The sequence below is a fragment of the Saccopteryx leptura genome, chromosome 4 (genome assembly GCF_036850995.1).
Source record: "Saccopteryx leptura isolate mSacLep1 chromosome 4, mSacLep1_pri_phased_curated, whole genome shotgun sequence".
Taxonomy (NCBI): domain Eukaryota; kingdom Metazoa; phylum Chordata; class Mammalia; order Chiroptera; family Emballonuridae; genus Saccopteryx; species Saccopteryx leptura.
The window spans coordinates 1663191-1685895 of record NC_089506.1 but is presented as its reverse complement, the minus strand read 5'-3'; the positions used below and the strand labels follow the sequence as shown (position 1 = coordinate 1685895).

Below are 22705 nucleotides of genomic sequence, written 5' to 3'. Positions count from 1 at the left end.
CGGGTCCACCTGTCACCGTGCAAAGTGAAGACAGGGCTGTTGACTGTATTCCCTGGGCCGTGTGTTCTGTCCTGGGACTTGCTCATCTGTGGTAAACACATATACCTTTATGGAAGCCAGTGCTGCTTATTTTCGGTCACCTTTCCCCCACTCCCCACCTTCTGGACACTGTCTGTGTGTCCTCTGTGTCTGCGTGTCTGTCTCTGTTTTGCTTGTCTGTTCATCTGTGGACAAATTCCGCCTCAGCCCCCGGGGCCAGAGCAGCAGCGGCCAACTCCTCCCCGTCAAATGCCACAGTCACCTGTCTGACGAGTGAGCTGGCGGCCCTCACAGAACGCAGGCGCCGAGTGTGGGGCAGGTGTGAGTCCCAGTGAACTGCGCCCTCCGCCCCCCAGTTGGAGCCTCTGGTGCTCTGCCCCATTTTCCTGTCCTGCTCACACATCTTGGTTGACCTGGTCAAGGTCTCCCTTTTCTCGAACACTTCTGCAGACGCAGTGCACAGGAGTGCAGCCGCCTTCTCTCTGCTTCGCCGTTGCCTTTTCTGTCTGCAAACCACGGCAACAACGTTGCCCCTTGCTCTCCGAGACCGCCTTCCCTGGGGAGGGAGTAGAAAGAGCGTCTTCAGAGCATTCCCTGAATTTTCGCTCTTTTGCCGATTTTTTTTTTTTTTTAATCTCACGGAAGATGTACAATAGAGCGAAGAATATTCACAAGTTCTGTCAACTAAAAATATCGAGGGTTTAACTCTGAAGTCATGGTCACATAACTTTTCAGAGTTTTGTCAAAGTCCAGAGCCAGACGCCCTGTGACTGACACATGTTAGTGTCTGATGACAGTCGGGATGTGACTGCCACCCAGGATGGGGACGCAGACGGGTGTCCTTGTGCAGAAAGATGTCTCCCCAGCGTTCTCTGGGGACAGTGAAAGGATAACTAGCCTGTGCTTATTTTAATCCCTCCATCTCGGCTTTGGGATGTCAAAGTGGACCCAATTTGCTGGAAATTAGATAGCGGAGTAATCCTGTGGAATCAGATGAGAGCCGGGCTGGTCTGCCTCCTGATGTGTCTTAGGCGTTTTGATAGGTGGCCGAACACTTGATCCTGCTTAAAATGCTAATTTTGTTCCTGGTGAGGCAGTCATCATAACTCCGCTTCCATTTCAAGTGTAATTCCCAGTCATTCGAGGCCCCTTCTCTTTCCACTTCACTCCGGAGGAACCGGCCATCTTTAACTTTCTTTTTACTTTTACCCCTTGATCGCTGGCTGTCTTTCCTTTCTTTCTTGACTGTGTAATTCCCTGAATTTTAGAAATGCACGCTGGATGAATAATCCGACGGCTGCACGTGCTCGTCCCGAAGGGGCACGTTTTACGCCATCTCTCTGCCTTGTCGTGTGCACCCCCGAAGTGGGAGGTGTCGCTAAGTGTCGCCACCCTGTCCTGGGCCCGCGTGCCCTGTGCTGATTCAGGAAGCTGGTTGTGGTTGTTCTTGGGCGCACGTCTGCGTCCCAGCTCGTGGTGACAGCACAGAGGGGCTGGGTGTAGGGAAGGGTCGACCACAGGGGTTCCGGGACCGGGACAGTCCCACACCTGCACACACACACAGGAAAGATTTGTTAGCACAGTTTCTTTATTAGTAACAAAATTCTCTTTTATCAGATTTGTGGACCATGCTCCAGAAAAACAAAACAAAACAAAACCTGTTTTGGATTCAGCAACTGCTGAGGACATGAGTGGGATTCTGGTGTGCAGCTTCGGAGTGGCCGTGTCTCACCCCTCACGGCAGTCTGGGGGGACGGGTCAGCCTGGGGGGCTGGGAGAGCCACTGGCCCGTCCTGCCTCCTCTTGCCCTCTCCCCTCCTCTCTCTTCCCGCCACCCCAATCTCTCAACCTCTCTCTCAACCTCTTTGTTCCTGATTCCAATTTTTTTTTGTCCGAACACATAATGGAATTTAGAAGAAAATGAATAGCTCATTATTGGCTCCTCCGAGAAAAAAAAAATGCCTTTGCTATTCTTAAATATTTATAGGCTTTTTCAGTTTAAGGCGTCGTTCCATGTCGGCTACCCTGCTGCCTCGGGGCCGGGCGGCCAGGACTGCTGCCGGCCGGGAGCTAGCTGCCTCCCCGGACGCTCTCGGGGTCGGGGTCGGACGGCACGTGCGTGCTGAGCTCCGCATCCTGAAATGATGCTGCACTGTGGTTGGCTCGCTCAAGGGCTGTCCTTCCTCCCAGGCGTTATCTCCTGCTCTCTGCTTCCTCCACGTCTGCGGAATCCCTCTTTCGACTGCTCCTTAGTCTTCCTTTTCCAGCCTGGGTCAAACAAATTCAACACAAAACCGTTTTCCCCAGGCCCTGGCCGGTTGGCTCAGTGGTAGAGCATCAGCCTGGCATGCAGGAGGCCAGGGCACACAGGAGAAGCACCCATCTGCTTCTCCACCCCTCCCCCTCTCCTTCCTCTCTGTCTCTCTCTTCCCCTCCCGCAGCGAGGCTCCATTTGAGCAAAGTTGGCCCGGGCGCTGGGGATGGCTCCTTGGCCTCTGCCTCAGGTGCTAGAATGGCTCTGGTCAAGACAGAGCGACGCCCCGGAGGGGCAGAGCATCGCCCCCTTGTGGACAGAGCGACGCCCCAGATGGGCATGCTGGGTGGATCCGGGTCGGGCTCATGCAGGAATCTGTCTCTCTGTCTCCCCTCTTCTCACTTTGGAAAAATACAAAAAAACAAAACAAAAGTTTTCCCCATAAAGGACGGGACTGGTTTCACACCGTGGCTCGGTGCTCTTGTCGGGCACGGCGTGTAAGCTGGGAGAAGGGAGGCTTGCTTGTCAGAGCGGGTCATGTGTTATGCTGCCTCCCGTCCTGCGCTGCAGTGGCCACGACACGTCACCTCCTGAGCCTCAGTTTGCTTCTCTTTCCAATGTGACGATGGTGATGCCGGCCTTACCGGGGCGCGGGCGGGGAGAAAGGGTGAGCTGGCGATTGGGTCCCGAGCGTGATGGTTGCCCGGACACCGCGCACGACCAGCGACCAGCGGGGACGGTCTCCCTCCTGTCCCTCGTGCAGACTCCGCATCGGTGACGAGGTGGTTGGTTTGGGCGACTCAGCCTGTGGTTGACCACCTCTGATCCTTTCCTTCCCTGCCACTGTTCTCATGAGCATCTCTCTCCTTGTCACTGAATTCTGCTCGCGCCAGCTGCGTGTTCTCTCCGTGGTCCAGTAGATCTGTTCACATCACATCTTCCCGCGTGCACACTCGAGGGGGTGGCCCTGTGCCCCAGACCCAGGGAGCATCACATCTTCCCGCATGTACACTCGGGGGGGTGGCCCTGTGCCCCAGACCCAGGGAGCATCACATCTTCCCGCATGCACACTCAAGGGGGTGGCCCTGTGCCCCAGACCCAGGGAGCATCACATCTTCCCGCATGCACACTCGGGGGGGTGGCCCTGTGCCCCAGACCCAGGGAGCATCACATCTTCCCACGTGCACACTCGGGGGGGTGGCCCTGTGCCCCAGACCCAGGGAGCATCACATCTTCCCGCATGTACACTCGGGGGGGTGGCCCTGTGCCCCAGACCCAGGGAGCATCACATCTTCCCGCGTGCACACTCGGGGGGGTGGCCCTGTGTGCCTCAGCTCCAGTGCCCCAGACCCAGGGAGCAAGTTCACTAGGTGACAGGTTCGTGAAAGTGTGTCTCATCTGTCTGAACAGGAGGCGACCACGCAGCAGGGCTTTGCTGGGATGTTGGCCGAATCATCTGTCCTAGCGACTGGGGTCCTCACTCTAGATTTGCCGACCCAAATTCACCACTTGGGGTTTATTTTAACAACGGATGCCTCCGGAGATCCAGCTCAACTATTTCAGTGATTTTCAGTGTTTCAGACACTGTACTAGTCAGATCAGGGCTCAGAAATGGCACCATGCCGTAGCAGCTGGCTCTGAACTATTGAGACTTTGCTTTGCTTCTCAATTTCCGGCTCTAGCTTACGCGGTCCACAGAGCCGTGTGACCCCAGCGTCCCTGGTCACTTGGACCATCTTCAGAGGGTTGAACCGTGCCAAGCGGACGGGCTGAATTGTCATAGTGACGGCGGGGTTTATACAGTGGGTTTCCTGCAAACCTCGGCCCAGGGCTTGCACAGAAAACACAGCTGAAGGAGCCCCTTGCTGCTGACAAACCTCTCAGGCGGCCGTGGTCGGACTGTTGAAAGCCACAGGTCAAGTTGGTCACATTTATTTTTAGGCCGCATACTGGCTTCTTCCTTGAGGGAGCTGCAGCTGACGCTCTGGATGGGCTGGCAGACAATCGCCACCTCTTGTTTATGGCTGGAATCGTTAGAACAGCCACCAGACAGGATCAGCACCATGCAGGAGCACCCGTCAGCGTTCTGAGCGTCATCTGGGTGTCTCTGTAGTGCGCCATGCTGGTAACGCTCCTGTTCCACAGGGCGGTTGACTTGGGGACGTTCCTCGCATAGATGAAGGTTACACAGCCTCTAGGGGCAGAGGCAAAACTGGACCAAGGTCTGTTGTCATTCAGAGGAGCTCTAGTCTCCTCCTCTCCGCGGCTCTGCATCCTGGAGAAGCAGCATCCGGGATGCACAGGAAAGTTCCACACGTCTGCCACCCAGGGGTGCTGCACACTTGAGGTTCACGCTCATTCCTCTTGCGTGTGTTTTCTCTCCTTAGGCGCACACATTCAGTTCCTGAACTTCTCCACGGAGGCGAACCACGACTACCTGGAGATCCGGAACGGGCCGTACCACAGCAGCCCGATGATCGGCCAGTTCAGCGGCACCGACCTGCCCGCCGCGCTGCTGAGCACCACGCACGAGACGCTGGTCCACTTCTACAGCGACCACTCCCAGAACCGGCCGGGGTTCAAGCTCGCGTACCAAGGTGAGGGCGCACACCAGCCCAGGGCAGTTCTCAGGACTGAGAGGGTCCTGAGAGCAGGGGTGGGCACTGTGTTTAGAGGACTGCTCTCCTGTCAGTGCTGACGCCGTCGCTGTTCTTGTCCTCATGGGGGGGGGGGCACGGTCACCAGGGACCCAGCCGCACCCCCGCCCCCTCACCTGTGGTCATCATCACCACGCTGCCCTCTCATTTGAGGCTGTGTCCTCCCAGCCCCGTGGGGGTCTTGTCCCTCCAGCCTGAGGTGTGGGGGTCCCTTCCTGACGGAGGAGGGTCTGGCCGTGTCCCTCCTGCACCCACGACTCCTCAGCCTAAGATCATGGCTCTCTGGACTCCTCTGGTCATGTTCACGTTAAGCCAGAAAAAGATTCTGCGGGTGAACTTGATCCGCTATGAAACTATCAAAATGGGAGATCGCTTTAAGAAAAGGTTGCATCAACCATTTTAGCGTTTTGTTTTGTTTTGTTGGCATGTGAAAAAGCTCAAAGTTTCCATCTCACACAAAATAACTTAGCTGGGCTTTTCTTGAATATTGTTAAGTCAGATGAAGTTGAAAATGTCAACGGTAGGGCCTCTTTTTCTTCTAAGGTGCCTAATCACTTGCTTTAACCTCCCAGACTGCCCTCCAACATAGAGCTTCACTCTTTCATGACTAACGGAGGGTAGTATTTCGTGTTAAACCTTTTTAGACAATATGACTCAAATTTTTAGTATAAATGACAAATTTAGGTTTCCAGAATTTGGGTCTCTTGAAACAGGGGTCCAGACAGAAGGGATAAAAAGAAGAGGGAACAATGGCTGGACCGGCCGAATAGGACAGGTGAGCGGCCAGGCTGTCTCTGACCACCCGGCGGCGTCTCACCCGTTCGTCCCCACGCGCCCCCCGCCCCGGAAACCTAGCTCTGATCAGTTCAAACTAGCAGAAATGGCAGCTTAGAGCTCAGTCTGCTCAGATTCCGAGTATAGGTCAGGTCGTAACCGCTCTAATAGCTAATAAATCACCACCGTGGTGTCTCCTGACTTACTAAGTTCTCCGAGAACTAAGCCCGTTCGGTTGGGATTTCGGGGTGTTTTCCGGAAGGCTGCTTTTTATCAGGCGAGATCTAGAATTCAGCCTCTAGGATAAGAGGCTGTTCTGCATTAAACAGTGTCACAATTTGGCGGGAAGTGTAGGTCTTTGATAGAAAATTGAGGCCTAGTGTGATTGTGAGACGCTCTGTAACTGGGTCACGTGCAGGAGTGTGAGAGCAGCACCTTCTACGCCCGGCGGGAGAGGCCCCCGTCACGGTTTTCACCGAGGAGGTTGTGTGTGAGAGGGACCCACAGCCCGCGTGTGGGACACCCTCCCTGCAGCCGGTGGAGGGGGCAGGGTTTCTGTGTCGGAGCTGAGGCAGGTGGGCTGACTCGTGGGGTGACAACCTGTGATCGTGACGTAATTTGTGTCCCATGTTAAAAAGTTGACTTTGGCCTGACCAGGAGGTGTCACAGTGGATGGCGTGTCAACCTGGGGTGCCGAGGACCCTGGCCTGAGACCCAGAGGTCACCAGCTTGAGCGCAGGGTCCCTGGCCTGAACATGAGAACATAGACATGACCCCATGGTCACTGGCTTGCGCCCAAAGTCGCTGGTTTGAGCCCAAGGTCACTGGCTTGAGCAAGGGGTCGCTGGCTCTGCTAGAGCCCCCTGGTCAAGGCACATATGAGAAAGCAATCAATGAACAACTAAGAGTGTCACAACTACAAGTTGTTTGATTGGCATAATCTTAATATCCGTGTCAATAAAAAGTACACCTAATTATATATTTAAAATTATAAGCTGCTGCATAAGGGGTCTGTCTCAGTCGACCACGAGAACTTTTGAGAAATTTCCTCCATTTTGAATATCTTTATACGGTATTCAGAAATGTGACTTTTCTTATTGACTTTACAATAGTCAAATAAGAAATTCCCATAAGATGATCACATTGGAAGGTGTATAAATGTCTAATCACTGTGTTGTGTGCCTGAAACTAATATAATGGTGTATCAGTCGTGACCTGGCCAGTTCTCTCAGTTGGTTAGACCTGCGCGTCGTCCTGATGCACCAAGGTTGCAGGTTTGATCCCCGCCCAGGGCACACACAAGGATCAACCACTGAATGTATAAATAAGTAAAATAACAAGTCAACGTTTCTCTCTCTCTCTCCCTTCTTCTCTCTCTAAAATCAATACATAAAAATAAAAATAAGCATTTCAGTTGTGATTGGAAAATAAATTTTAAATAAATTAAACAAATTGAAGAATCTAGTACTCACATCTTAATTAATAATTAAAGCAGTGTGTTGAAAAACATCTCATAAGAGTATTGTTTGCCGTGTGTTTCTGAAACTACATTTTATCTTACATAATAACTTCCAGCTTCCATAGTTCAAAAAGTATATATATTTTTTACTTCTCTTGATAGTTTTCAGATAGGGTTACTAAGACCACATGTACATAGTCCCAGAGTTGGAAGTTAGTTCAATACAAAAAAAAAAAAAAAAGTCTCCCAAAAAAATGTCCATAAAGGAATCATCTTGACCAGAGGATATAAACTTACTGTGATTGGTTAGCAAAATTCTAATATTTTCAAATCATCAGTATTTGGAACTAGATTTCACATAATTTGTGAAATACCCAGAGACTCTCTTTTCTTTTCTCTCTTGCGATGTCAGACTCTGTAAATATCCGCCCGGCGTTCACGCTGGGGACAGTCCCCTGAACTGTCAGAGTGACAGCTGCTTTCGCACCTGGACCGTGTGGACTTTTCCATGAGCTTCCTGCCAGCTTGGATGGTGGGCGGCGTCCGCATGGCCCTTTAGGGAGTCCTCATCGGGGACCAAACATCTGGCCGAGGGAATGTTTTGTTTACTTGACACCTGACTCATAAGTTTAAGTATCCACATTAAAAAAAAAATTCCTAGACACCATATTTTTATTGTAGTAATGAATTTCCTATAATTGAGAGACACAAAAATAAACACAATAAAAAAAACATGAGAGTGTGAATTTAGATGGGCTAATTTCTTTCTTGCAGGGTATCCGTTCTGACAGGGACGACACGCAATTAGATAGTTTGTCATTTTACAAAATTCGTAAATTGGCAGAAACGACACCAGTGCGATTTGTATGTCACCTCAAAATTCCTGGGTCCCACTGGAGATTTATAAGCTAAGCTCATAATGAATAATTCATAGGAGGGCACATAAATCATGCAGCAGGTCCCTGTCATTCCCAGCGAGGTCCGTGCTGTGCTGCTTGTTCTCAACCCTCGTCACTTATTTATGGCCGTCTAAAGGTCAGGAAATGGGACGCGCGGAGGGGGCAGTCTTGAAGTTAAATGACTTCTTCGGAACTTGAGATGTGGAGACCAAGAACCGTGTTCAGTAAAACCAAGTTCACGATCCTTGCTTCAAACTCGGGAGTTGGGAAATGGATGAAAATGTGAAGATATTTGTCAGCTTCCTAGAACAGGAGTCAGGAGATGTAACTAAGGGACATTGGAGGGGTGACGGACAGGGTCCCATTGGCCGTCACCTCAGGCACCTGTCATTTCAACAATGAGGCAACTACTGCTAGAGATGGAGAGGTGGGGATGGCAGGTGTTTTCCTGGGCACAATCCACGGGGTCCCCTGTGAAATTTCTGTGTGTGAACTATGCTTGTGGGATTAGTATGTGCTCATTGGGACTTAGATTTTTATATATACGGTGTATATATATTATTTTTGAAATTGTGGCATATTGAGTATTTTAGAGGCTTTCTTTCCCTTTTTGGTTTGTGTAACTGAACGTTTGTAGAAATGGAATATTTCTCCTTTCTCCTTTCCTTCCTCCCTCCCTCCCTTCCTCCCTCCCTCCCTCCCTTCCTCCCTCCCTCCTCTCCTCCCTCCCTCACTCCCTCCCCCTCCCTCCCTCCCTCCCTTTCCCCTGTCTTTCCATTCTTACATTATCCAGCATAAGTGTTCAACGCAGAAAAGCTTATAGGTGGTTTTAAGTGCTACAGCCAGGAGGAGATGAAAATGTCTTCTTTCTATCAGACTCTGCTCTTTCGCCTGCCCATGGCTGTCCCTGTGCCCGTGCCTTTAAAAACAGGAAACAAGGACGCAGAACAGAGCGCAGTGGCACCTGTTAGAGCTGCATGGCCGCTCCTGCAGTCAGAGGACTGGACCCTGCGGGAGGTCAGTCCCTGGGCAGAGGGGAGCCGGCCGCAGACAGCTGCATGGTCGCTCCTGCAGTCAGAGGACTGGACCCTGCGGGAGGCCAGTCCCTGGGCAGAGGGGAGCCGGCCGCAGACAGCTGCATGGTCGCTCCTGCAGTCAGAGGACTGGACCCTGCGGGAGGTCAGTCCCTGGGCAGAGGGGAGCCGGCCGCAGACAGCTGCATGGTCGCTCCTGCAGTCAGAGGACTGGACCCTGCGGGAGGTCAGTCCCTGGGCAGAGCGGAGCCGGCCGCAGACAGCTGCATGGCCGCTCCTGCAGTCAGAGGACTGGACCCTGCGGGAGGTCAGTCCCTGGGCAGAGCGGAGCCGGCCGCAGACGCCAGCATCTCCCCTGAAGGGGAGGCAATGAGACGGCCTCCCTGTGGACGAGCAGAGGAGGGGCTCCTTCCCGCTGCTCCCCGCAGACGCGGGCGCAAGGCCTACGTGACGCTGACGTGCTCCTCACACCGTCCCTCTTCTTCCTCCCAGCCCAGTTCTGAGCCACCTTCGCCACTAGAAGCGTCCGGGCAGGGGCTGAGGCTCTCCATGGCCCCCCGGCAAGTGCGTGATTCTGCCGTCCACCGGAGAGAAGTGCTTTAGGCCGGGACAGTGGAGAGTTGTATCGAGTCCCATCGCCTTAAAGGCCTCCTTTTCCAAGATGGAAGCAATGGAAACAGTGCCTAGAGCAGTAGTTCCTGGTCTGGACTCTCAGCGACTAGAGTCCAGGTCTTCCGCACTGGCCACTGTCCTCCCCGCAGATGATGAGGTTTTACTGGAAGTCCAGTGTCCATCTCAGCTGCTCTGGCCCTTAGAGACCCATTCCCCTCGTGAGCGCACCAGACGGTGCCAGCCAGTGCCTGTGTGTCCTGGGTGGTGGCAGCTCAGACATCCCCCCCCCGCGGGGACCTCCTGGCTGCATCATCCCTCCTCCTCAGGCTGCAGCGTGCAGGAAGCAGGTGCCCAGGGTGACCTGTGCGTCCATGGACGCGGAGTCCACTGGTCCCTGCAGGTCGGAAGAAGTTTCTCCACCACGTAAAGGCTCTTACCCAAAAGGACCAGGGGACACTTAATCCTTGGTTGGTCAAAGCACAAGACACAATTGTGGTCACAGTTAGGAGGAAGCAGATTGGTGACGCGCCCCCCAGAGAGCCTTCTGGGAGCCCACACGTGGGCCTGACTGCGACCTGAGTGGGAATCCCGGTGGGCTTGCTCAGCACCGTGGGGGTGGAGGACTTCCCAGAGCCTCCATGTGAGGACATTCCTGCAGCTCACCTGTCTGAAAGCGAGAGCCAGGACCACAGCCTTGTTACAAAAGAGAGGTGGTGGCCCACCTTGTCCTCCAGTGCAGGGGCCGTCTGGGGCACCAGTGCACTTCACGCATGTGTGTTTCAGGAGGTCTGGGGACTGCTGTGAGTGCGCAGAGGCGGCTGGGGCAGATTTATTTCTTTATGGAGACAGAAGTCAAGGGTTTGCGGTGGGGGGAGCTGCGTGGTTGTGTTCGGTGCAGAAGTCAAGGCAAACTGCAGCCTCTTGTGCCTGAACCCAGGTGGTGACTGTGTGCGTGCATGTGTGTGTGTGTGTGTGTGTGTGTGTGTGTGTGTGTTCAGTGCAGACGTCAAGGCAAACTGCAGCCTCTCGTGCCTGCACCCAGGTGGTGACTGTGTGTGTGTGTGTGTGTGTGTGTGTGTTCAGTGCAGACGTCAAGGCAAACTGCAGCCTCTCGTGCCTGCACCCAGGTGGTGACTGTGTGTGTGTGTGTGTGTGTGTGTGTGTGTGTGTGTTCAGTGCAGACGTCAAGGCAAACTGCAGCCTCTCGTGCCTGCACCCAGGTGGTGACTGTGTGTGTGTGTGTGTGTGTGTGTGTGTGTGTGTGTGTTCAGTGCAGACGTCAAGGCAAACTGCAGCCTCTCGTGCCTGCACCCAGGTGGTGACTGTGTGTGTGCGTGTGTGTGTGCGTGTGTGTGTGTGCGTGTGCGTGCATGCGTGCGTGTGTGTGTGTGTGTGTTTCAGTGCAGACATCAAGGCAAACTGCAGCCTCTCGTGCCTGCACCCAGGTGGTGACTGTGTGTGTGTGTGTGTGTGTGTGTGTGTGTGTGTGTGTTCAGTGCAGACGTCAAGGCAAACTGCAGCCTCTCGTGCCTGCACCCAGGTGGTGACTGTGTGTGTGCGTGTGTGTGTGCATGTGCACACAATGCTGTCTCCTGTGATGGTTCATCGGGAACCTCTGCTCAATGTTACATTGTTTATGCTGCACTTGCTAGGTGATGTTTGTATTGATCGCCAGAGGCGCTGCTACATCAGGAAAGGGATCTTTCAATGAAAACAAGGGATGTTGAACATAGTTTTGTTTGCTTGCCCTCACGAGGAGACCAGGGATGGTCTCTGATACTTTTTTGTTGTTTGTTCTAAGTTTGTATCGGCAGTTGTATCTGATGTGTCAGAGGACGAATTTCTGGAACAGCGTGTGTTGTATTTCAACAAGACAAGAATGAGAAGAGACAGTTGGCTTCATCCTAAAGGAGCACAGACAGCAAAGGAGCCCTGTTGATCGTTGAAGCATGGTGTCGCGCTCTCTGTTCTCTTGGCGAGCACGGGTCTTAAAGCAACTCCCGACCCGGTGGTCTAGTGAGGAGACTCACTGTGTGCGGTGCGTCCTCACTGGGCCCCCGGTCCGGGCTTGCAGGAGGCTGTCCCCTGCTGTGTGGGGCGGCCCTCGGGAGCGGTGGTGACCTTGTGGTGTCAGGTTGCCCAGGGAAGAGCACAGGGGACTGTAAATAGGAGTGTGCCTGTGCGTGTACACACGTGTATGAGTGTGTGTGCACTACGTGTGACGGGCATATGAGCTCATGTGTGGAGGTATGCATGCGTGCGTGGTGTGTTTGTGTACTTGTGTATATGTGCTCATGTGTGTGCATGGTATGTATACTTGTATGTGTGTTCGTGAACGTATGCCTGTGTGTATGTGCACGTGTGTGTGTGTGTGCGAGAGAGAGAGAGAGAGGCTGATTGGACTGGGTGTTTCCAACCAGGCTCCGTCTCCCAGTCTTAGTCCACCTGGCCTGCTGGTCCGCACATACCCACGCCCCACTGGAGGGCCTGCGCCGGCACCTTCCTGCTCACTTAATTACTGCTCTCCTCTCTCCGGCCTGTTTCAGGGCATTAGTGCAGAACCGGAAAGTCTAACACTCTGGGAATTGCTGGCACGAATGCATCATAGACCATATAATTTCCCAGCGTTTATTTATGAATTACAAAGTGACCCCTCTGCCCCCAGTGGTGACCACCTGGTCTGAGCACAGGCACATGAGGTAGAAATGTCCTCTGTGCTCTATTTCCCGAGCGGGAGGCCCCCTGGCTGGCTCTGGCCTCCTTCGTGTCCCCGCTCCATTGCCAGCGGCCGAGGTGGGCGGGGGTGTGGGGTGACCGGTCTGTATCCGGCAGGAGTGCGGGGCAGACGTAGGCTGAGCCAGCTCTCTCCTGGGGCCTCTGCCCCCGTGACATTCTCATGTACCAGAGTGAGTCCCAGGCCCGCAGGTGTGAGAGGCAGCTCCACCTAGGACATGGTGACCCGGTGGAGGCCCCCTCTCTGACGGGTCCCCGCCCCTCCACCAGAGCAGGTAAACAACATTGCTGACACGGTGGCTGTTTGGCTTTTAAATTACGATATCCGGAGCTTACACCTAAATCACAGATGAGTTAATTTTGACTAATTTATGCATGCACTTGTGGATTACAGGTCTCCAAACAGCATCTGTCTACGTCCTACCTGGAGTTTATTCTAGAGATTGCAAAAAAAAGAAAAAAAAGACACTATAAACCATTTGTTATATAAAGATTAGACTCATAATAATTCCTACCATATGTTTCTACAGTTTGTTTTTCACTTTTTCAGTTACAGTTGACGTTCAGTATTGTTTTATATTAGTTCCAGGTGCACAGCACAGTGGTAAGACAGTTACGTAATTTATGAAGTGATTCTCCAGTAAGTCCAGTGTCCACCTGACACCGTTGGTGGTTACTACAGTGTTAATGACCACTCCCTGTGCTGGACCTGACAGCCTGTGATGACTTCCCACTCCCTTCACCGTTTCTACCCATCCCGATTCCACAGCTAAAAAAGATAAAGAAAATGGGATAAATGCGTCTATTTTATTTGTATTGAACATTTCATTGAAATAAAACAACAACATCTATTTAGAAGCACTTAGAGTACTAGTGTAGTTTCCTTTTAAATTTAAAGGGAATTGTTAGGTCCATGTTCACCTGACATCCTTTCTAAGCACTTTTTATTATCATAATCTCTCTCTCTTTTATGAAATCCATCTCATATACTTTTTTTCTCAAAGTAAACATCGTCAAATTTATTTTTGGTACGAGTTATGTTACTTCGAAAGCACACAGTAAGTATAAAATGCAAGTCGTTGCCCTGGTCGTGTAGCTCAGTTGGTTAGAGCATCATGCTGACACACCAGGATTGCAGGTTCGATCCCCGATGAGGACACAGACAAGAGTCCACCAGTGGGTGCGTGGAGGGGCAGTGAATCAATGTCTCTCTCTTTCTCTCTCTCTCTCTCTCCCCCTTCCTCTTCTAAAATCAATCAGTAAATAAAAAATTTCAAGTGCAAATTATTGTAGTTCTCTACTACTAATAATAATTGTTCTTTTGCTTACTACTATGGTAACTAGCAATGTGGAAGATGTACTTTCTTAAAAAACTGAAGGTTCATCTTACGAAGCTGAACGTCCCGCCGTTCCTCTGTGAAGTCGGACGGTTGACTCCCTCTGCCTGACCTGGTTCTGTTCGTGTCTTCCAGCCTATGAGCTGCAGAACTGCCCGGACCCCCCTCCGTTCCAGAACGGGTACATGATCAACTCCGACTACAGCGTGGGCCAGTCGCTGTCCTTCGAGTGTTACCCCGGCTACATTCTAATGGGACACCCCGTCCTCACCTGTCAGCACGGGACCGACAGGAGCTGGAGCCACCCCTTCCCGAGATGTGACGGTAGGTCCCCCGTCCTTCCTGGGAACAGCCTGGCGTGCTCGTGTAGAGGGCGCCTGACACAGTGAATGAACGTGTTCGAGAATTCGTTAATTTGTCCAGCGGTTGTTGATTGGGAATCTGTCGTGACAAACTCATTCCACTTAGTATTCAGAAACGCGACATGTGTCAGGAAGTTAAAAGAAAATGGCCGCATAGGCCTTGCCCTCCAGGAAATGACAGGGATGTCAAAGTGAGAAACGAGTATTTCTTGCGCAGAAGCAGATGGTGTTGATAAGTTTCAGGTACAGAGACGGCGGTGGCGTGGGCAGCGATGGAAGGGATCAGGATGAGAGAGGTTGAGAGTGGTTCCCATCAGGTTGTGAGATCAGAGGTGCAAAGAGTTACTGATTGTACCCCAGATATTTTCTCTGGCTCAGCTTCTGGGATCGTTTTTTGTTGCTTCTGTGTTTCGGAAGGCGGGTTCCATTTTTGTAGCCGGGGCTGGCAGCGTGCATGCTGAGTTGCTGGTCCCAGGCAGACACCGTCCAGTGGAGGCAGTGGTCTGAGCGGAGACACACACGGGACCCTCTTAGGAAAAGTGCAGCAGTGACGTCCAGTCGTGCCTGGTGACCCGGGTTCCTGGAGCCGCCGAGCTCGGCTGCAGCAGGACAGGGGGCGGGGGTCTGTGTTCCCGGGAGACCCCGCTCTGCACAGGAAGCAGGTCTCATAGCTTCTGCTTGGCCACCTGCTGTTAGGGTGACGGGGAATCTTTGCAACATGAGGATAAAATAAACAGATCAAGTACTTTGTGTATGAAGAACACACCTGAAGCGGAAAAGTTACTGAAAACCTTCTATTCTAACATGACAAACACAGTTTTGAGTAAAAAACAAAAAAATAAAATAGCAACTCTGTGGACCTTTGAAATGTTAAATACTTATGTCCCGTGGTGGAAAGGGAACCGCTCTGGCTGTGTCTGAATTTCTACTGAAGAAGTAAAAACACAAAAACAAAGGACATCAGTCGACTCTTTAAATCATACTTTTCATCGATATTTTTCCATTGTACATCGTTATAAAAACAACTAGAGTATTAGAAATTTAAGTCTATTTTCAAAATGATCTTAACCTAAGAATAACTTAACAATTTAAAGCTACCAGTAATAGTGTGCTGTAAATTGAAAATAGTATTTGAAAGTTATTTTATAAAACTAAGAATAGCAGTAGCATAGCTGGTGTTTTTATTATCATTATCATTATCATTATTATTATTATTAAAAGACAAAAAAGACTTTTTAAACTATTCTCCGTGTGTGACAACATGGATGGACCTTGAGAATATGAGTGAAGTCAGTCACTCAGAAGAAGCTAAAAACAATACTATTTCACTCCGAGGGGGGACACAACACTGGGACTCAGAGACATAGACAGACATTAGCATGGTGGTCACCAGAGGGTCGAGAGGAGGGGGCCAGGGAGGTATGGGGGCCACATACACAGGGACAGAGAGGGTCTGACCTCGGGCAGCGGGCAGGGAATGCAGTTTACACAGGGACAGAGAGGGTCTGACCTCGGGCAGCGGGCAGGGAATGCAGTTTACACAGGGACAGAGAGGGTCTGACCTCGGGCAGCGGGCAGAGAATGCAGTTTACACAGGGACAGAGAGGGTCTGACCTCAGGCGATGGGCAGAGAATGCAGTTTACACAGGGACAGAGAGGGTCTGACCTCGGGCAGGGGGCAGAGAATGCAGTTTACACAGGGACAGAGAGGGTCTGACCTCGGGCAGTGGGCAGAGAATGCAGTTTACACAGGGACAGAGAGGGTCTGACCTCAGGCAGTGGGCAGGGAATGCAGTTTACACAGGGACAGAGAGGGTCTGACCTCAGGTGGCGGGCAGGGAATGCAGTTTACACAGGGACAGAGAGGGTCTGACCTCAGGTGGCGGGCAGGGAATGCAGTTTACACAGGGACAGAGAGGGTCTGGAATGCAGTTTACACAGGGACAGAGAGGGTCTGACCTCGGGCAGTGGGCAGAGAATGCAGTTTACACAGGGACAGAGAGGGTCTGACCTCGGGCAGTGGGCAGGGAATGCAGTTTACACAGGGACAGAGATGGTCTGACCTCGGGCTGCAGGCAGAGAATGCAGTTTACACAGGGACAGAGAGGGTCTGACCTCGGGCAGCGGGCAGAGAATGCAGTTTACACAGGGACAGAGAGGGTCTGACCTCGGGCAGCGGGCAGAGAATGCAGTTTACACAGGGACAGAGAGGGTCTGACCTCGGGCGGTGGGCAGGGAATGCAGTTTACACAGGGACAGAGAGGGTCTGACCTCAGGTGGCGGGCAGGGAATGCAGTTTACACAGGGACAGAGAGGGTCTGACCTCGGGCTGCAGAGAATGCAGTTTACACAGGGACAGAGAGGGTCTGACCTCGGGCAGCGGGCAGGGAATGCAGTTTACACAGGGACAGAGAGGGTCTGACCTCGGGCTGCAGAGAATGCAGTTTACACAGGGACAGAGAGGGTCTGACCTCGGGCAGCGGGCAGAGAATGCAGTTTACACAGGGACAGAGAGGGTCTGACCTCGGGCAGCGGGCAGGGAATGCAGTTTACACAGGGACAGAGAGGGTCTGACCTCGGGCAGCGGGCAGGGAATGCAGTTTACACAGGGACAGAGAGGGTCTGACCTCGGGCAGCGGGCAGGGAATGCAGTTTACACAGGGACAGAGAGGGTCTGACCTCAGGCAGTGGGCAGGGAATGCAGTTTACACAGGGACAGAGAGGGTCTGACCTCGGGCGGTGGGCAGAGAATGCAGTTTACACAGGGACAGAGAGGGTCTGACCTCGGGCAGCGGGCAGGGAATGCAGTTTACACAGGGACAGAGAGGGTCTGACCTCGGGCAGTGGGCAGGGAATGCAGTTTACACAGGGACAGAGAGGGTCTGACCTCGGGCTGCAGAGAATGCAGTTTACAGATCATGTATCATAGAAATGTAACCCTCGAAACCTTCCTGATCCCATTCACCAACATCACCCTAATAAAGTTCATTAAAATTTATATCATCATATGCATAACTTACTTTGAATTGTCAGGATTAAAACCGTTTTTTTTAATTTGCAGTTTTTGCTGGAGTCCTCTGTACTCCTGTGTAATTGGAAGACCCCTTGTCTTGACATGAAAAGGTAGAATTGAGTGTCGAATAGATTTTCATTACTGTTTCCAAGTCTAGTTTTCCCACATGGAAGTAACTGCTGGTTTAGAATTGTTTTATCATCTGAAGAGAACTAAGTATACCTTTCTGACCCGGCTCACGGGTGAGGGCGTCTTCCGTCACTACATCAGGTGCGTAGCGCTGCTGGGCGTGGCCAAACCCCAGCGCTGAAGCTGCTTCTGCTTCCACGTGTGCCCAAGGCTGCCAGTCCGAGGGACAGGCTGAGGGTGCCCAGAGCCACCCTGAGGTGGACAGCTCACCGGCACTCAGAGCTCTCTAAGCTGCTACTCTTAGGGCTGAGTTCATCACAGGGGACAGAAGGACACAGTAAAATCATCCCTGGGGGGAAATGAGCAGGGTGGGGGCCGGGGGATGTGTCACTCTCAGCACTGGCCTGTGACAGTATGCTGAGTATGACGAGCCTGGGAGACCATCCCTGAGCCTGAGGGTCCAGAGTTTCAGTCGGGCTCTGTGGCGTGGGCCTGACTGGCTGATAGAGTGTCCAGTGTTTCAGTTGGGGCTCTGTGGCGTGGGCCTGACCCCTGATAGAGTGTCCAGTTTCAGTCGGGCTCTGTGGCGTGGGCCTGACCCCTGATAGAGTGTCCAGTTTCAGTCGGGCTCTGTGGTGTGGGCCTGACCGGCTGATAGAGTGTCCAGTTTCAGTCGGGCTCTGTGGCGTGGGCCTGACCGGCTGATAGAGTGTCCAGTTTCAGTCGGGGCTCTGTGGTGTGGGCCTGAGTGGCTGATAGAGTGTCCAGTTTCAGTCGGGGCTCTGTGGTGTGGGCCTGACCGGCTGATAGAGTGTCCAGTTTCAGTCGGGCTCTGTGGTGTGGGCCTGACCGGCTGATAGAGTGTCCAGTTTCAGTCGGGGCTCTGTGGTGTGGGCCTGACCGGCTGATAGAGTGTCCAGTTTCAGTCAGGGCTCTGTGGCGTGGGCCTGACCGGCTGATAGAGTGTCCAGTTTCAGTCGGGGCTCTGTGGCGTGGGCCTGACCGGCTGATAGAGTGTCCAGTTTCAGTCGGGGCTCTGTGGCGTGGGCCTGACTGGCTGATAGAGTGTCCAGCGGGTGATTGCAGTTTCCAGGCCAGCTTCATCCTGGTTTAGGTTCTGACCTGATGGCCTGGCTGGAGTTCTGTGTGGTCAGCCCCAACCTCAGACTAGGGGTGTGGCCAGCCCACAGGTGAAACAGGTACAGTCCCATCAGGTGTGCCATAGATTGTCCCCCAGAACCCAGTGCAAGTGACAGACCTCTCTTCAGGCAAGATCAAATGATCTAGAATCCAGATGCTTTTATCATTATATCTCTCTTCATACCTATAATGTCATAAACAAAATAAAAAACTAAAACATAAGATTTATGTAAAATGATGTCATAAATAAACTTATTTTTTTCCTTAAATAAGAAGCAGGGAGACAGAGAGACAGACTCCCGCATGTGCCCGACCGTGATCCACTGGGCATGCCCACCAGGGGATGATGCTCTGCCCATCTGGGGCCTTGCTCTGTTGCTTGGCAACCAAGCTATATTTAGCACCTGAGGCAGACGCCATAAGCCATCCTCAGTGCTCAGGGCCAACTTGCTCCAACTGAGCCACGGCTGAGGGAGGGGAAGAGAGAGAAAGAGAAGGGAGAAGGGGGTGGGTGGAGAAGCAGATGGTCCTGTGTGCCCTGACCAAAAATCACACCCAGGACATCTATACACTGGGCCAATGCTCTACCACCGAGCCAACTGGCCAGGGCCATAAACAGATTTTCTAAACACCATCCATGTGTGTTTAATGTCCCCCATAGTGTACTTTTTTAACTTTTAGAAATTTATTAAGGTGACACTAGTAGACATAATTACACAGGCTTCAGGTGCGCAGTTCTGCACACCTCTGTGACCGTATTGTGTGTTCCGCCCCCAAGTCAACTCTGTTCCCACCACTTTTACACCCCTGCACCCTCCTCCTCCTCCCTCTCCTAGCAGTCACCTCACTGTTGTCCGGATCCCTGAGTTTGGTTGTTGTTGTTACTGTTTCGTTCACTCTTCATCTACCCCTCCCCCTCCCTCCCCACTGCCCAGCCCAACCCCGACAGCAGGCGGCCGGCTCTCTGTGTGCGAGTCAGTTTCTGTTTTGGTTGTTAGTTCATTTTGTTCATTAGATTCCACATGTGAGTGAAATCGTAAGATACTTGTCTACACCTGACTGGCTTGTTTCACTGAGCACAATGCTCCCCAGGTCCATCCCTGCTGTCACAAAGGGTAAGGTTTCCTTCTTTTCTCTGGCCGTGAAGTAATGCATTGGGTGATGGCCACTTGGGCTGTTTCCAGATCCTGCCTGTTGTAAATAATACTGCAGTGAACATAACAGTGCATGTAATTTTTGGAACTAGTGTTTCAGGCTATAAAAATTGTGGGAGAAAACAGGCAATAAGATCCTGGACGTTGCTCACGGCAATGTTTTTTCTGATATATCTCCTTGAAATGAGAGAAAAGATGAAAAAATGTAACTTCATCAAACTGAAAAGTTTTTACACAACAAAGGAAACCATCAATAGAATTAAAAACAACAACAATCTACTCAATGGGAGAACATTATTTGCTGATATATCTGATAAGGGATTAATATCCAAAATTTATAAAGAACTTGTAAAACTCAACACTAAAAAAACAAACAAATGACCCAGTTATAAAATGGTCAAAGAACCTGAAGAGACACTTTTCTAAAGAGGACACACAGATAGCCAATAGATACATGAAAAGATGTTCAACATCACTTCATCACCGATTATCAGGAAAGTGCAAATTAAAACCACAATGAGATATCACCTCACAGCTGTCAGACTGGCCAACACCAATAAATCCACAAACAACAAGTGCTGGTGAGGATGTGGAGAAAAGGGGACCCTCCTGCACTGCTGGTGGGAATGCAGACTGGTGCAGCCACCGTGGAAAACAGTATGGAGTCACCTCAGAATTTAAAAATGGGACTATCTTTTGACCCAGAAATTTGACTTCTGAGACTATATCCTCTCTATTGTATTAAATTCAAAAACAATTCAGCAGAGGGTATTGTTTTATAAAGAAGGTTATATTTACCCATGAAATGTTGTATTTCCAAAAAGATATACAGTGTGTCTGTAAAGTCATGCTGCACTTTTGACCAGTCACAGGAAAGCAACAAAAGACGATAGAAATGTGAAATCTGCACCAAATAAAAGGAAAACTCGCCCAGTTTCATACCTATTCAGTGCAGTTCGATGTGGGCTCATGCACAGATTTTTTAGGGCTCCTTAGGTAGCTATCCCATATAGCCTCTACAGACTCGTCACTGACTGATGGCCTACCAGAACGGGGTTTCTCCACCAAACTGCCAGTTTCCTTCAACTGCTTATCCCACCAAGTCATGTTATTCCTATGTGGTGGTGTTTCAGTATAAACGTGCCGATATTCACGTTGCACTTTGGTCACGGATTCGAATTTAGCGAGCCACAGAACACACTGAACTATCCTCTGTACTGTCCACATCTCGACTGGCATGGCCGTGGGCTGCTCCACTGTATACACGGTGTTACACCATCATCTGCGCATGCGCACATGCCACCACATCATCCTACAGAAACTGGGAGGGTTTTCCTTTTATTTGGTGCAGAGCAACCGACCTGGAGAGCAACCTCACAGGTCCAGCCTCATGCTCGTCAGAGGATCTCAGAAAAACCCACAGCTACTTTCAACAACTTCTGGGCGTCTTTCTTAAAAACTGAGCGAGCCAGACAATTAAGATTCAAGAATTCTAAATCTTAAAGCCTCAGTCTTTACAGCATATATGTATTAAACCCATGTGTATGGGTATGCTTACGATATTCATATGCTAATTTGCATAAGAATCTAGTATGAGCTTAGAATATTTCAACCTTATCTGGAAAAAAATGTGGATGAAAAGTATGCTGTCCTTAAAATAAATAAATAAAAGAATATGTCTGAAGGTGACAAGAAATTCAAGACATTAATATTGTCATTAACTTATTATACAGAAGTCTTAGGTTTTTAAAATTTTTTTATTATTTTTTATTTTATTTTAAGTGAGAGTAGGGGAGGGTACAGAGACAAACTCCCGCATGCACCCCGACTGAAAGCCACCAGGCAGCTGCTGTCTGGGGCCGGCGCTCTGCCATCTGCTTGCAACTGAGCTATTTTTAGCACCTGAGGCAGAGGCCACAGAGCCATCCTCAATGCCCAGGGCCAACTCACTCCAATCAATCAAGCCATGGCAGTGGGAGGGAAGAGAGAGAGAGAGACAGAGAGGAAGGAGAGGGGGAAAGGTGGAGAAGCAGATGGGCACTTCTCCTGTGTGCCCTGACTGGGAATTGAACCCGGGACTTCCACACGCACCCGGGTGGCCAACACTCTACCGCTGAGCCAACCAGCCAGGGCAGTCTCAGGTTTTTTTAAAATAAGTTATAATTGTTAAAATATGGTTTAAAAGACTATGTTTTGTTAATTTACTAAATGTACCTTGATAATTAAATAGGCATCTGCTTTTACAAATTAGCTCAAAAATTTAAACTCTTTTGTTGACCTAGTTAATCTTTTTTATTCCTGACCTATTTATGTAGATATTCTTTTAAGGTCTTGTTAAAAGTTTGAGCACTGTCATACGATACCTCACCTTAAAGTGCGTTAGTCCGTGCGACGCGGAACCGTGAGGAGAGGGGTGGCTGCCCCAGTAGCCTGTGGCCGCGAGGGTGTCGGGGCTTCGTTCCGGTGGGCAGGCTGGGCGAGCAGAACACAATTCGATTGCGTAACTGACACGAGAAACCCAGCCAGCCCCAGATGCATGACGATGTTCATATTTTTAAATGACGGTGCACCAAGTTGATCGATAAATACAGAAAGGAGTCCTTCCAGGCGTTCCGAGGCTGTGGCACGTGAGTGAGTGCTGGAGGACGAGACCCATCCACCCTGGGGGCCACAGTCGACCAGCATGGGAGCTGGGTGATCGGGAGGGAGAGAAGTGAGGAGGGAGGGGGGAGGGGATCTCCAGGGGCCACCAGCACGCTGTTCTGACGGAAAAGCACCTTGAGGTCCAAGTTACAGACTTGGAGCATCTGTGCGCTCTGCTCAGTTATCAATCAGAGTCTGTCTGACTCCAGACCCCACTTACAATGACACCGCAGGCCCTTCTTCCAATGGGTGTGTCCCGGACGCAGCCAGAGCCCACCCATTGTGCCCGGGGGCTCACCTGGCCTGGAATCAGCGTGCACCCGGGCAGTCCGTTCCACATATTTGCCGCGTGCTAATTCATCATTATTTTCTATTGTTATTCCGTTTTTCTTTTCATTTTTCCTCCGGTATTTTGGGCTATTCACTGAAATTCTACACCTTTTGTGCCAAGTGTCCCACAGGATTC

At 51.2% G+C, this 22705-nt stretch overlaps 1 protein-coding gene across 1 annotated transcript in view; it reads left to right on the top strand.

Annotated features, from left to right (window-relative positions):
* Positions 1 to 22705, top strand: part of CSMD1 (CUB and Sushi multiple domains 1) — a 1728861-nt gene that overhangs the window by 1551178 nt on the left and 154978 nt on the right. Inside the window, exons 41-42 of the mRNA XM_066382147.1 lie at positions 4681 to 4890; positions 13934 to 14122. Of these exons, the coding sequence (XP_066238244.1) occupies positions 4681 to 4890; positions 13934 to 14122 (399 nt within the window). The remainder of the gene's footprint in view (positions 1 to 4680; positions 4891 to 13933; positions 14123 to 22705) is intronic.